The sequence below is a fragment of the Rhinatrema bivittatum genome, chromosome 9 (assembly GCF_901001135.1).
Source record: "Rhinatrema bivittatum chromosome 9, aRhiBiv1.1, whole genome shotgun sequence".
Classification (NCBI taxonomy): domain Eukaryota; kingdom Metazoa; phylum Chordata; class Amphibia; order Gymnophiona; family Rhinatrematidae; genus Rhinatrema; species Rhinatrema bivittatum.
The window spans coordinates 52,687,581-52,700,543 of NC_042623.1; the positions used below are offsets into that span (position 1 = coordinate 52,687,581).

Sequence of the window (12,963 nt, forward strand, 5' to 3'; positions counted from 1 at the left end):
GATACAGATGGAAGAGGAGGTTGGCCTATGCTCTCCAGGAAGGAGTCAAAACCCTGACGGTAGTCCTGGCTGAGGAGCAGGTTGAGTCTGAGGTCGAGACTGCCTGGACTGACCTTTTTGATAAGGCTTGGAAGGGTGACCTCGGGAAGCCAGAGGATAATACCTTCTTGGTTTGTAGGCCGGTCACTTAACGTCTTGCCTAAATGTCCTCTTGGAGGTGGATGAGAACTCAGCAGGCACTGAAGAAAGTTGACACAGCGTTTCATGGTGGTCCTTGAGCTGCGCCAGTCTCCTGAATTTTGTCTCCGAAGAGATTATCCCCAGTACATGGCAGGTCAGCGAACCTGTCCTGTATCTCTGGTCTGAGGTCGGAGGATTTCAACCAGGCCCACCGCCTTGCACTAATCCCCGCTACGGACACCCTAGAGGCAGTGTGGACCTCATGCTTACCAGCATCTAGGCCTTTCTGAGCTAGAGCATTAAGCTCATCCTGGAATTGGTCAGGTAAAGATTCAGAGAAATCTTGTATCTTCTTAAAAAGGTTTCCATTATACTGGGTCATGTATAACTGGTAGGAAGCAATGCGAGCTATAAGCATTGAGCCATGAAAAACCCATCTGCCAAAAGCATCTAGGGATTTTTGTTACTTTACTGGGGGTATGGAGGAATGAGGTTTGGAATGTCGTGCCTTTTTCTGGGCTGATTCCACAACCACAGAGTGATGATCCAGTTGTGATCTTTGAAACCCAGGAGCTGACTGCACCAGATAGGTGGCATCTGTCTTATGGTTGACAGGTGGAACTGAACCTGGATGCTCCTAATTCCTCTTCAGCAGGTCAATGAGGATTTCATGAATGGGAATGGACTTGATTTCCTTAGGAGCATCAAGAAACTGGAGTACTTCCAGCATCTTGTGCCTTGAATCTTCTTCTGTCTGAAGCTGAAATGGAATTGTTGCAGACATTTCTTTAATGAAATTAATAGAGGACAGATCCTCTGGAGGAGAATACCTTCTCTCTTCAGGAGGGGAGGGCTCTGAAGGCAGATCGGTATCCTGGGAAGAATCATCAGTCCAAGGATCATAAGGTTGATCACCAGCTCCCTGAGGATAGGCAGAAGGAAGAAATGGAGTTAATCCCAAAGGGCCAGGCCTAGGCATCGAAGGCGGGATCGATGGATGAGTGTGGCAGGATCCTGGACGGCGGTATGGGTATCTGTTTCTTCGTCTTCTGATGACACAAGTATCGGCATTGAAGGAAGAGGACATACCAGTGTTTGCGGTTCCAGCGGTAGAAGGGCACCGAGCAACAAATCCAGTCTACCCAGTAGTGGAACAAGTGCTATGGGAATCTGATCGTGACCAGCTCGGGCACCGGTATCGATGGAGGCTGGAAGCCCTGTAGTGCTTTACCGATGGCCTCTTGGATCATGCGATCCGATTCCTCATAGAAACCTGGGGCGTGGAACCCCGGTATCTGAGTAGAGGCAGCACTGGTGTAGCCGGAGTGTCCACCGGTGAAAGTGGAATCGAGGTTCCCTGCCCTGATGAAGGTGGGGAATGCCTCTGTGACCCGGTCGCAGAGGAGGATGGGGCCTCCTCCGGATGGGATTTTTGTCAGTAGCTCTATCGATGCCAAGGGCTTGCCTGATTCAGCGGACTGAGCCTTCTTATGCTGGTGTTGACACTTTTCACGATGTTCTCCTTGGTCCTTCTCCTGAGGCGAGGAGGAAGAAGTCGACACCTTAGGAGTAGTCGAAGCCAGATGAGCAGCACCGATGTCTCATTGCTGGAGAGAGGTCGATGGCACTGGCTCAGATGAAGTCGAAGCGGTCAATGGAGTCGGGAATTTTGAATGAAAAAAATTCCATCTTCTCTAAACGGGCTTTACGCCCCTTCGGCCTCATTTGGTGCAAATTAGGGTATCATGGTTGGCCCCCAAGCACAATACACAAACTCTGCGGGTCAGTGATGGACATTGTCCGAGGACAAATAGGGGCACCGACGAAAACCCAAAGCCAATGCCTCGACAAAAAGTTAGCCGCGGTGCGGTCGATGGCCGGTAGGCCCTGAAGGGGAAACTATGGGAATCGACCGCAAAGAAGGGAAAACCTTACCTTTCGACTGCGGAGTACAGATACCGTGAGGAAAATTCCTGTCAGGAATCTCAAGAGAGCTCCTTAACCTGCGTGGCTACTGCTGCGTGGAAAAAAAAGAAACTAAGGGGGACCGCTGCTGGATGCAGGGTCAGTGCATTGCTGGGCATGCCCAGTAGGTGCCAGTCAAAGTTCTAGGAACTTTGACAAAAGTGTTCCGTGATTACGCTCCATCATGATGTCACCCATATGCGAGGGCTACCATCCAGCTTGTCCTGTGAGAAAAGATATTTCTGGTGTCATCTCAGTAACAGCAACAAACACTCTCTCCTACCAGGCACAATAAACCCTCCTTATGAAAAAAACAGTAGTTTACCACAAATACATGTTCTATTGAGAAAAAACAAATATTGATAAAATGCCCACATGCTAGTAAAATACCTCACCTCGGTCACACATAAAACTGACCTTCACCAAGTACAGAAAGACCACAAGTTACATATATGGACAGAAACCGGAATGGAAACCTAAAAAGGCCACTCTGCATGCAGCACAAATCTGAAGAAATGGAAACAAATATAGCATCTAACAAACTCCCAGGACCTGCAATGCACACACACCAATCTACACAAAGTTACACCTGCATTATGGAACTCAAACAGTAGCAATCCTATCTATGAAAAGGTAACACTACAAATATTAAACCAGGTCCTAAACACTAATACACCTCCTATTAGGAAAACAGTATAAGCCAAGCTGCTATAGATCCCTACACAGAAAATACAAGTTTGCAGAATACCCTTATCTGGGTCACACACGCAGAACACAGACAGACCCTCACCAAATACAGAATAAAGTGACCATCAGGTTATTTTTTGTTTTTTCCATTGCATACACTGTCTGGCTTCTTGCTCTTTCCAGTTCAGTTTTTTGCTAGTTTCAAAACAAGTGATAAATAGAACATCCAATCAATAAAAACTTACAAAATGAAAAATTCTCTAAACACCAATAAAATATTTCAAACAGCAGACATCACAACACACCCAATAATTAAAATGGCAATCAAGAAAGAAACTTAGTCACCTTTACTTACCCTCTCCTACTCCTTTCCCTTGTAAGCCAATAGCACCCACCAGAAGCAATGGCTGCTAAAGCTGTCCTCATGCACTTCCTTAGAGCACATGACCAATCTCTCTCACACATACCAGTCACGTCCCTGACCAAATTCTCTCTCACACACACACAGCCCTTGGCAGACTCGGGGCAGCTAATAGATGGATTTCCCAAACAGCTGCATGGCAGAAAATCCCCACAACCACATCAGCTGACTGCTCTGCACCCCCATGATCGCATTACAGGCAAACACTAAGTGCTGCCTTCTTACCGCTATGGTGGGGAGAAGAGGCCATGCTGCTGTTGCCAGCTTCCAAACACTGCTGCTGTTCCTCTCCAGGCTTGAATGTGTTCATTGAATTCTTTGCATCTCACTGCAGTAATGAGAGGAAGGGAAGAGCAGCAGCAGACCAGGATGTGTGCGATACACCTGCCTGTGCTTGGTGACACACTGGTTGAGAACTACTGCCTTAAAGCGTCCACTATGTTTAAGGCCGTAGGCCTCAGAGACAGTGAACATAATCAGAGGAAACTGGCTAAGAATAGAAAAAGTGCCATTTATTTATCACTTTTCTATACCGAAGTTCAAATAAGAGTTAATTATCACTCCGGATTACATTGCAACCATAAAAACAGTGACAAAGTTGTCTTACATAGAACAGGGGGGAGAGAAAAACTTGGATACAGCTTAAGCATGGGGAGTAACGTGTCAAAACTGGTAAGAACTGATAAGAGTTGGCTTTTTGGGGTAACAAGGTATTCCGAGGGAGGGGGTAGGAATGAGGGATTGTAAGGGGGTTTGGAAGGTGGCAGGGGGGGTATTATTGCCATGGCAAATAATCTTGAAAACTCTTTTCAGGAATTAGTTCAACATCCTTAGATCTAGGATGGATCTGAATCTTTTTTTTTTTTGGGGGGGGGGGGGGGGGGAACCAAGTAGTATTAGAAGTAAAATATTCCTCTTTCCCATCTTGGTATGGTTTTGTATGAGCTGAAGCTATTGTTGATGGATTTCATCTAACACCCTTTCCAAGATTACAAACAGGTTACAAAAAAAAAAAAAAAAAAAAAAAAAAAAAGACACCTTCAGTCTCCTCCCAGGTGAGATCTTCCAAAACAAAGTGGAACACCGGTGAATTTAGTTAAAAACTTTATCCTGATTTTGACTGATTGGCAATACAAGGTTTCAAGCTCTTTTGATCTTGTTGGCAAGATCTATCATGTTGAACATAAAAGCCCAAGGTAGCACCTCCAGAGACAAAAACGGACTGTCAAAGGCAACCCGAGCATCATGTAATGGTTCTTTATCAAATGCACTGCATCTCTGACCACCTCTGTTAAGCAACAGGCCCCAGTCTATGGCACACTACCAAACCTTTCACACATATCTTCAGCAAAGCCTGACACTCACAGTCAAGAGTGACTGTTGACCATTGCTGAGGCTCCGATGCCATTTCAAAAACATGATTGGATCGCCTAACTAGATGTTTTGCACATTGTTCACATCTTTACATAAGGGGATGAAATTTCATTTTACCTTTATGGAGGGAGATAGTTATGTTTTGTAACATCTTCCAAAATAATAGTTCTATATTCAACTATGTAGAGTAGGTAAGAAGCTACAAAACACTGTAGTATAGCAGCTGATTTTGCTTGCCAATAAGATCCTTGGTTTCAGGGTCACAATACAAAGGCATTGAGACAGTGGTTGATTTGAGGGCAGATTCCACAGACACACTGGTGCAGCAGTTGAGGCTTATCAAATCCTGTAAGTAGCTGCACCTGATACTTCACATTTGCTTCTTTCCCACTGCAATTATTATTTCCCACTGAAATATTATTTTGCCTATGTAAATAAACAAACGCTAATCTTACCAGTCATCATGAGGTTTGGCCCCCTGCCTCCCTCCTATACTCCATTGTATATAATAATTATCTTTGTTCTCCCCCTCTTTTTTTCCTCCTTCCAGTTAAGGCAACCTTGTTATAATGTAACTTTTATGCTCCTTCGTATTGTCACTTGTTGAAAGGTTGGTTACAGTTCTGCTTAGTTCGATGTAAACAGAGTTGATTTGATCTGTATCAAGAAAGTCGGTATATAAATGCCTTAAATAAATTATTATATGTGCAGTTTCCTGCCTTTTATATACATCCTGGAAAAGACAGACAAATGCTGCCACCCACTCTCAGGTCAGTATGATACTTCAGATCAAGTAAAAATAGGCATGCTGGGCTCTCTCTGTATCTGCAATTCAAGGAGGATGGCTTTGGCTATCATTTGCATGAAAACTGGGAAAAAAAAAAAAAGTCAACCAATGAAGGACACTTCCCAATGTAGAGGAAATTCTAAAGGGAGATCTTAGTGGTTCTGAAGAGAAATATACTTAGCATAAAACCCATCTGGAGCACCAGAATTCCCCAAACTCCAAGTCTTCTATACACTGAAGAGCACTGAGATGTCATGCCAACCATTGTCCATTACACACTGTTTCTAACACTCAGCTTACCACCCTCCCATAGCCTAGTCAGCTGTTGAGCCTTCTGTGTGGAAGAGCATTCAAGGCTTCGCTGACCTATAAATACAGTAAAAGCCCCATTAATTATTACTCAACCAACCAGCCTTTAGCAGCAAGTTTGTTTTGTTTTTTTTAACTGCTGCCAAGAAGGGTCAGAAAGAATGCTTCTCAACATTAGGAAGCTCCATAGTTTCTCTCTGCTCTATAATCTTCCTGCATCACCCATACCCCAATTGTCCCCTATAGAATGCAGCCTAGAACAGAAGCTGGGGGCTCTCAGATAAGGAGCACCGACTATTCCCCATGCATAGGGCTCTGGCCCTACATCCCATCCTTTTCTCTCCCTGATCTAAGTCCTTTTATCACCCAGTCACTGAAATTGATTAGATTTGCTCGACATGACCACCTCCTAGTAAAAGCATGTTGGCTCAGTCTTTCACTAATACAGGAAAGGTCAGTGGAGTATCTTGAATGCAGCAGATTGATTCTAATAATTTGCCCACCACTGAGATCAAACTGGCTTGTAGAAGCCAGCCTCCTCCTTACAAATACTTTTAATAAGAGTGACATCCCCAGTCTACTAGAATTACTTCTATCCCCAAAGGGAGTCATAATACTTTACTAAGTCAGACAAATATTTTTAAAGGTTTAGCTAAATTAAACTGGTTACTGCTGTACATAGAAAGGCTCAAGTTCTGGGGCCAGAGGTTTGTAACTGACATATTCCTCTACTTGCAAAAAACAAAGTAACACACAAAGAGCCAATAAAAACCAACCCAAATATAATTTTTATTATTGTTCTTGAAGATACAGGTACTTTAAATCTTGCAGAACTGTAATCCAAAAGCAACACTATTGAATGGAAAACTTAACACTGTAGCGAAAAAATTAAGACAATCACAGAACCAAGGGCATCCATTCAGTAAGGATATTGTACCTGGACACAGGCCTGGGAGAAAACCTTCAATGAATAAAGGTGCCAGGTTTTTATATCAGGGATTGCACTGCACCAGGAATCCTTAATCCCCCTTTAAAAAAACAAATTTTTATACAACTATCGCTATTGAACATTATGATACAAAAGGAAATAAACTGCATTTACATTTCAAAAAAAAAAGTTTGTTGCATACATTAACTTAGAGATGTCAATAAAAACTGAATTTCAAGCATTATTTTTATTTTTGCAAGCCGTTTGGCAATAAATCTAAATCATTCTTGAAAGGCACAGGAGGTATGGCATACTGTAATTTAACAAAGCTTTTATTTAAAGTTAAACCAGCAAGATCCAATGGTAAAAATGACAATAGTATGGCAATGTAGAAATACAACCCTCTTAAAAAAAAGTCTTTACATGCAAAAAAGGTTGTTTAAAAAAAAAAGTCACTTGCCTCAGATACTTACAAATAGTATTTCCACTGTAAAACATTTTACAGTATTGACCAAATTTACAGTTAAATACTCATATCTTGAATTTAAGGTACATTCTTACATAAAATGCAGAATGTATTTTTATTCATCAATCTATTTAAAGGAAAGGTCTCACCAATTGCAAAATATATATTTTTTTTAAATCCTTATTTGCTTCTTTCAGTTTTGGGGTCTCAGGTATTTTGACAGTTTTCTGCTGCTTTGATATAAAAAAATTTAAAAAAGGAATGAAATGGACAGCAGACTGCCATCTTGGCTTCTATGAACCTCAAACTCCCAGCCTGCAGTGCAGATACACACTGCTGACAGAAGCATGTGTCAAGCAAAGAAAGAGCGCATTGGTATCAGTTGCTTTGGTGCAATTACTGAGATGGAAAAGGGGGAATTGTTGGGACTACAGGTGCCCACTGAGAAGAAACTCTGTAAATATGAAAGAAGACTGATATAGTTCAAGATTCTTTTCTAGATTTCTGCTCGTGATAGGAGTGAATAGCTTGTATGCATTAAAACAGTCCACCTTATTTAGCATGAATACATCAAAGGGATTAAGTTACTGTACCCCAATGCACCAATGGTAAAAACTTTATCTAAAAAAAAAAGTAAAGCATAATTTAGAAGACAAAACCATGCACCAAAAGTAAAGCGGTCCAGAGGTGGGACGAAAAAAAAGATGAATTTTAGACCCCCACTGAAAGTATGTAATGTACAAAAACAAAACTGAGACCTTCCCTTTAACAAGTTAGTTGCTTTTATTAAATAAAATGAAGTGATATTAAACAGTTGGCAATAAGTTGTAATACAAATGTGCTTCATAATATTTCATTTTATGGCATTCCTGCTGGTGATGGAACACTTCCTGGGCCTTTATCAGTAGAGATCCCTGGGGGTGGGGTATGTAAACTGGTCTCTTTGTATGCAAACCAAGCATTTCCTCCCCACAGAATCAGATTAAGGAATCCAAAAACCTAAATTTTACAAAACGAAAAATACAGATTTCACAAAACAAAATTGATTTTCATGAGAAGTCAATAAATGTGTTTATATGATCGAAAATATATATATATATACATATACACACACAGTGGGAGATTAAATATATTACTTAAGCTTATAATACAAAAAAAAGATTAAAATACAACATAGAAGAGTCTTACAATACAAAAACACAAGTAGAAAGTAGACACTTTGCATTGACCTAATCTTGCTCACTTCTTCAGAACATCAAAATAGATAAAGCAAGCAGCAGGCTTATTCACTTATTTAAGAGTTTTTACATCCATTTACATTGGACAAACCATGTGAAGCAGCTTACAGCTCTAACAACCTATAGTATAATGCAGTGGTTCTCAACCAGTGTGTCAGGATACACCGATGTGTCACCAAGGGGTGGAAGGTGTCTCCCCAAAAGTTTGACATAGCAAGCCCATGCTTTCTGTAACAGCCACATGTGCTTGCTGCTTGAGGAAAGTGTAGAGTCAAGAGCCTGGTACTTAAAATTCCTCATCACAGCTCTCTGGTTCCTGCTTTTCCCGCAACTATGGCAGTCACTGCCACCAACCAATCCAAGCCTGAAATTTTATAGGCATGTTGTATCCTGCCCTGCCACACTTCCCCCTTGGAGTTTCAGTTTCTCTGTACGCTTGTTTATAATTTATAGTCTTTTATTCTGTATTAGGTAAGAGTCAGTCTGCATTCTGCATGTTTGACAGCGGTGAGGGATTCTGCTAACTAGGATGCAGATTCTGTGTAGGAATCTAGAGCAGTCTGGCTTTGTTTTTCCAATAGTAAGTGTACTGTGTTCTATATTTGCAGTCTTGCTTTTTCATAGGTAAGGCTGTTGTGGTTCAAGTCCTGGCTGTTAGGCTATTTAATTTCTGAATTTCATTTTAGCAGGTTTTACTGTTATTTCACAAAGTGGCTGGCAGGGAAAGGATTCTGAAGTACTATTACTAAGGGGATACCAGAATTTTAATGAATTTTTTGTATGGCGAGTTGAAAGCTGAAATTTACTAACCCTGCCCTGTATAAACTCCAGAAGAGGTCAGAACTGTGCTCTCCATATGCATATCAGTTCCCAGATCTCATTGCTTACTGCAAAGATGAAAATTTGTGAAAAAAATATTTATAAGCAGTTATTGAAATTAAAGAATGTTATCTTTCTTCTGCATTATTTTCAACAATAAAATTTCTAGGATTTTTTTTTTTATATAGCTGTTAAATGAAGTGTGCAATATGTCACGGGTATCATGAAGGGGAAAAAAAAAAGTTGAGAACCACTGATATAATATATGACCTGACTTACATTTTCTCTTTCCTGCATATGATGATTTCCTAAATGAAAATCAAATCATCCAGCAATCCCATGGTTTACTTAGATGGCTTCCAAGAATTTTAAACACTAACAGCATTCATTGTTACTGCTCTGTTGAACCATTCCTGTACCACAGGCAGCAACTCTTGATTCTAACACACTAATATTACTTTACAAGCAGAGAAGTGTCAATAGAGCAATAGTGCTTTCTGAGTCTGACATTCCAATCAACTAACCAATGTAAAGGGTTAAACTAGTCTGATACTTCCAAGAATTTTTCAATCCTGTTCCTAACCAGAACAGCAATAAACTTTGGGCAAAACCATAACTGGCCTGAAAGTGTCATGTAGTTGCCAACTGTCAACATTTTTTTCCAGGACAAGTTGATCCAATCCTGGTTTTCCCCACTGCATGAATGGACTTTTAGTACTAAATTTTCCTAAGAAATATTAGGAACGAAGCAAACAGACCTTAAAAAAAAAATATGGAGCCAGTTAGTCTTAGATCCACTCTCCCCACAGTCACTCCAGCAATTTGGCAAGTCTCATAACTTCATCTTATATAATCGGGTGGGAGGGAGGCAACTCTTGTGGCTGTTTATTTCATTCAGTGCTTTAACTCAAAGCTATAGGACAAGCTGGGGACCGTCCTTACTGTTTTATGTACTAATTCTAATTTGTTTTGCACACTTATGGAAAAACAGGAGATAAAGGTGATGATGAAAAAAAAAAAAAAAAAGGGATTAGAGCAGCACTAGGAACTAGTTAATGAGAGAGAAAGCCAAACATAGCTTTACCAGGAACAGAACATTAACAAATGCTACTCCTGGCATCAAATTTAGTCGGAACCCGCAGCCTATCATAAAAGAAAGGCCAGAGAAAAAAAAATATTGATGCTTTATTTTCTGTATATAAATAAAATCCTAGGAACCTGAAAGAACTCAAACCGAGAGGGAAACTCACAATAGCCCCATGTTTACAACTAAGGCATTAAGATTGTGCTCCTCCAGTTTTATGCACACCTGCTGTGGAATGACTGGCAAATATCAAAGAGAGGGGAGAGGATTCTCCAATATCAGGGGGTATTACTACAGTTATTCATCTTGTCTGATTTACTGCAATATTTGTTTTTACACATCTGCAGAATCCTTCCTTTAAGGAGGATTGAAATCAAATGATCAGCAACAGGGGCAACTTGAAGGCCCCTTTTGTTACATAATGACCTTGATCAGCAAAAAAAGGAGCCCTATCACACAATACATAATGTAGTCATAAAGTCTCACTGTAAACATCACTTGTTATAAAAGCCATGTACATTGCAAAATGATTAATGCAAGTAAAGTAGTAAGACCAAAAAAAAAAAGAAAGAGATGACATACTTACCACAGAAACATTCAGACTACCCATGCTGGATACACCACCAGGCTTACAAATGGCAGAAGTGGGACAATAATCACCAGTATATGAAGCCGGGTCAGTAGCTAATTTTATATCTGTAAGTGCTTTAGCCCAGGCTGAAGAGCTCACCAACCAAAGAAAGGCAAAAATGATGGTAATAACAAAGTCCTGAAACAAAAGCATACTACAAGTCATTATCTAACCACTATCGCAACATAAAATGCAACAAATTAAAGATGAATTATAAAAAGAAAAAAATGAGTAATTTTAAAAAATTTGCTTAAAAAGCTACAGAAAAATGGCAGATTTAGCCCAAGTATGAAACTTACGAGCAGTACCACTAATCAAGACAAAAATTCTGTATTCACTCACACCATGATTACTATAAGGACTTGGATTGGTAAAGCAAGTTTGCTTACCGTAAATGGTGTTTTGGAATAGTGTCCGCATTTGCTATGAAGACTGAGAAATACTGAAGAGCTAAGCTTCCTGCACAGGTATATGTAGGCTGATGTCAGCTTGAAATCTGACTCCGTCTCCCATCTGCTATCAGGAGAGCACAATACCCATTGGTCCTGAGTCCATCCGGCTACACACCAGGAAATGGTGTTTGCTGTAGATAGCAGGATGAATTAGCCAGGACATATAGATGACATCAAGTGGCACTGAACGGATCTCTCTCTCCAAGCTAGTAGCGCTTTTATTTCTATTGAGCATGTGTGGGAATTTCTGCTTGGGTGTTACCTTGTGAACACCTTCAGTCAATTTGAGAGCTACAGTAAATCTAACTCTGTAGTTGACTCTCCAGTGAGGTAGATAGGTATTTAGCGTGGCTAATTCATCCCACTATCTATGGAAAACACCATTTAAGATAAGCAAACTTGCTTTTCCCATGGATGAGCAGGGCTGAATTAGCCACAGGGAGTCCCAAGTGGAGGAATGTAGTGTTCACCAAGGAAGGTAATATCCGCCAACTTTTCATGGATATCATGAAGACTACTGGCTCTCAACCAAGCTATGTGGCATGCTCCAGTGGAAACTGAGGAGCAAGCAGTGATATCAAATGCTTCAGACAAGAGGAATAAGATGGCATATACATTCTTCAGCATCCATAAGTGGTTGATGGCATGCAATTCCAGTTTCTCCAGCTAAAAAAGGTTTCAGTTTTTGAATATAATCAATCATATCATGGAGAGCTGATGGTAAAAATCTTTGTATTTAGCATGGAACTTTGAAACTTTTTTGCAAAACAAGATCCTTTCCTAGTGGTGTTTCTGAATAGATTTTAATTTTCTTCACTTTCTTTAAAGCCAATTCTACCACCACTGGATTGATGCAGTAGCTTTACAATCTCACACCATGGACATTTTTTATTTATATTTTAAAGACATTTTATTCATTTATAGAAAAAATGAAACAGAATATTGTCGCACAGGAAAGAGTAAGAAAAATACAAAAATACAATTTATGCTTTCAATACCTCCAATCTAGCCCACATTATGAGGGAAACATCCATATCAAGTTCTTACTTGGACCTGAGGGGAACTAAATCAAACACTTTAATCTACCCTAATATCACTAACCCTCAGCTTTATCTTAAGAAAAATTTGAGATGTAGTTGGTCAACAAAAATAAAACTATTTTTCTTATGTTATCATACAGTTGCACAGATATTTAAGAGAAAATGTTCCACCTATCATTACAACCTAACTATAAAAACTGCTATGAAATTGTGTAATATGTAATAGATCTGGAAATACATACAATTGCTGACCATAAAAGTCTAGTTTTGTACTGTCAAAGTTATTGAAAAATCAGATCTCTATCCTACTCTGCCACAAAAGTAACCAGAAGAGTTGCTCTTAAGAGAATGTCATAAAAAGATGGACTCAAGAAAAGTGGATAGGGAGGGGCTTTGAAGTAAGTCTACTTCCCCTTCAACCGAAGCTTCAACCATTCTATTCAGCAAGATTTTTTTTATTTTATTTATTTATTTATTTTTAAAAAGCAGGGCATTTATCCAATGAAAAAAGCAAAATGTATTTAAGTAATTCCAACAGCGACATCAATCTGGTTACTGGAAAATTCAAAAAATGTAAGTTCT

At 40.0% G+C, this 12,963-nt stretch overlaps 1 protein-coding gene across 1 annotated transcript in view; it reads right to left on the reverse strand.

The window, feature by feature from the left end:
• Positions 1 to 6,488: 6,488 nt before the first annotated feature.
• Positions 6,489 to 12,963, reverse strand: part of SYPL1 (synaptophysin like 1) — a 39,283-nt gene continuing 32,808 nt past the window's right edge. The window contains exons 4-5 of the mRNA XM_029615902.1: positions 10,845 to 11,027; positions 6,489 to 8,116 (exon numbers count right to left, since the gene is read on the reverse strand). Of these exons, the coding sequence (XP_029471762.1) occupies positions 7,976 to 8,116; positions 10,845 to 11,027 (324 nt within the window). The 3' untranslated portion in view covers positions 6,489 to 7,975. The remainder of the gene's footprint in view (positions 8,117 to 10,844; positions 11,028 to 12,963) is intronic.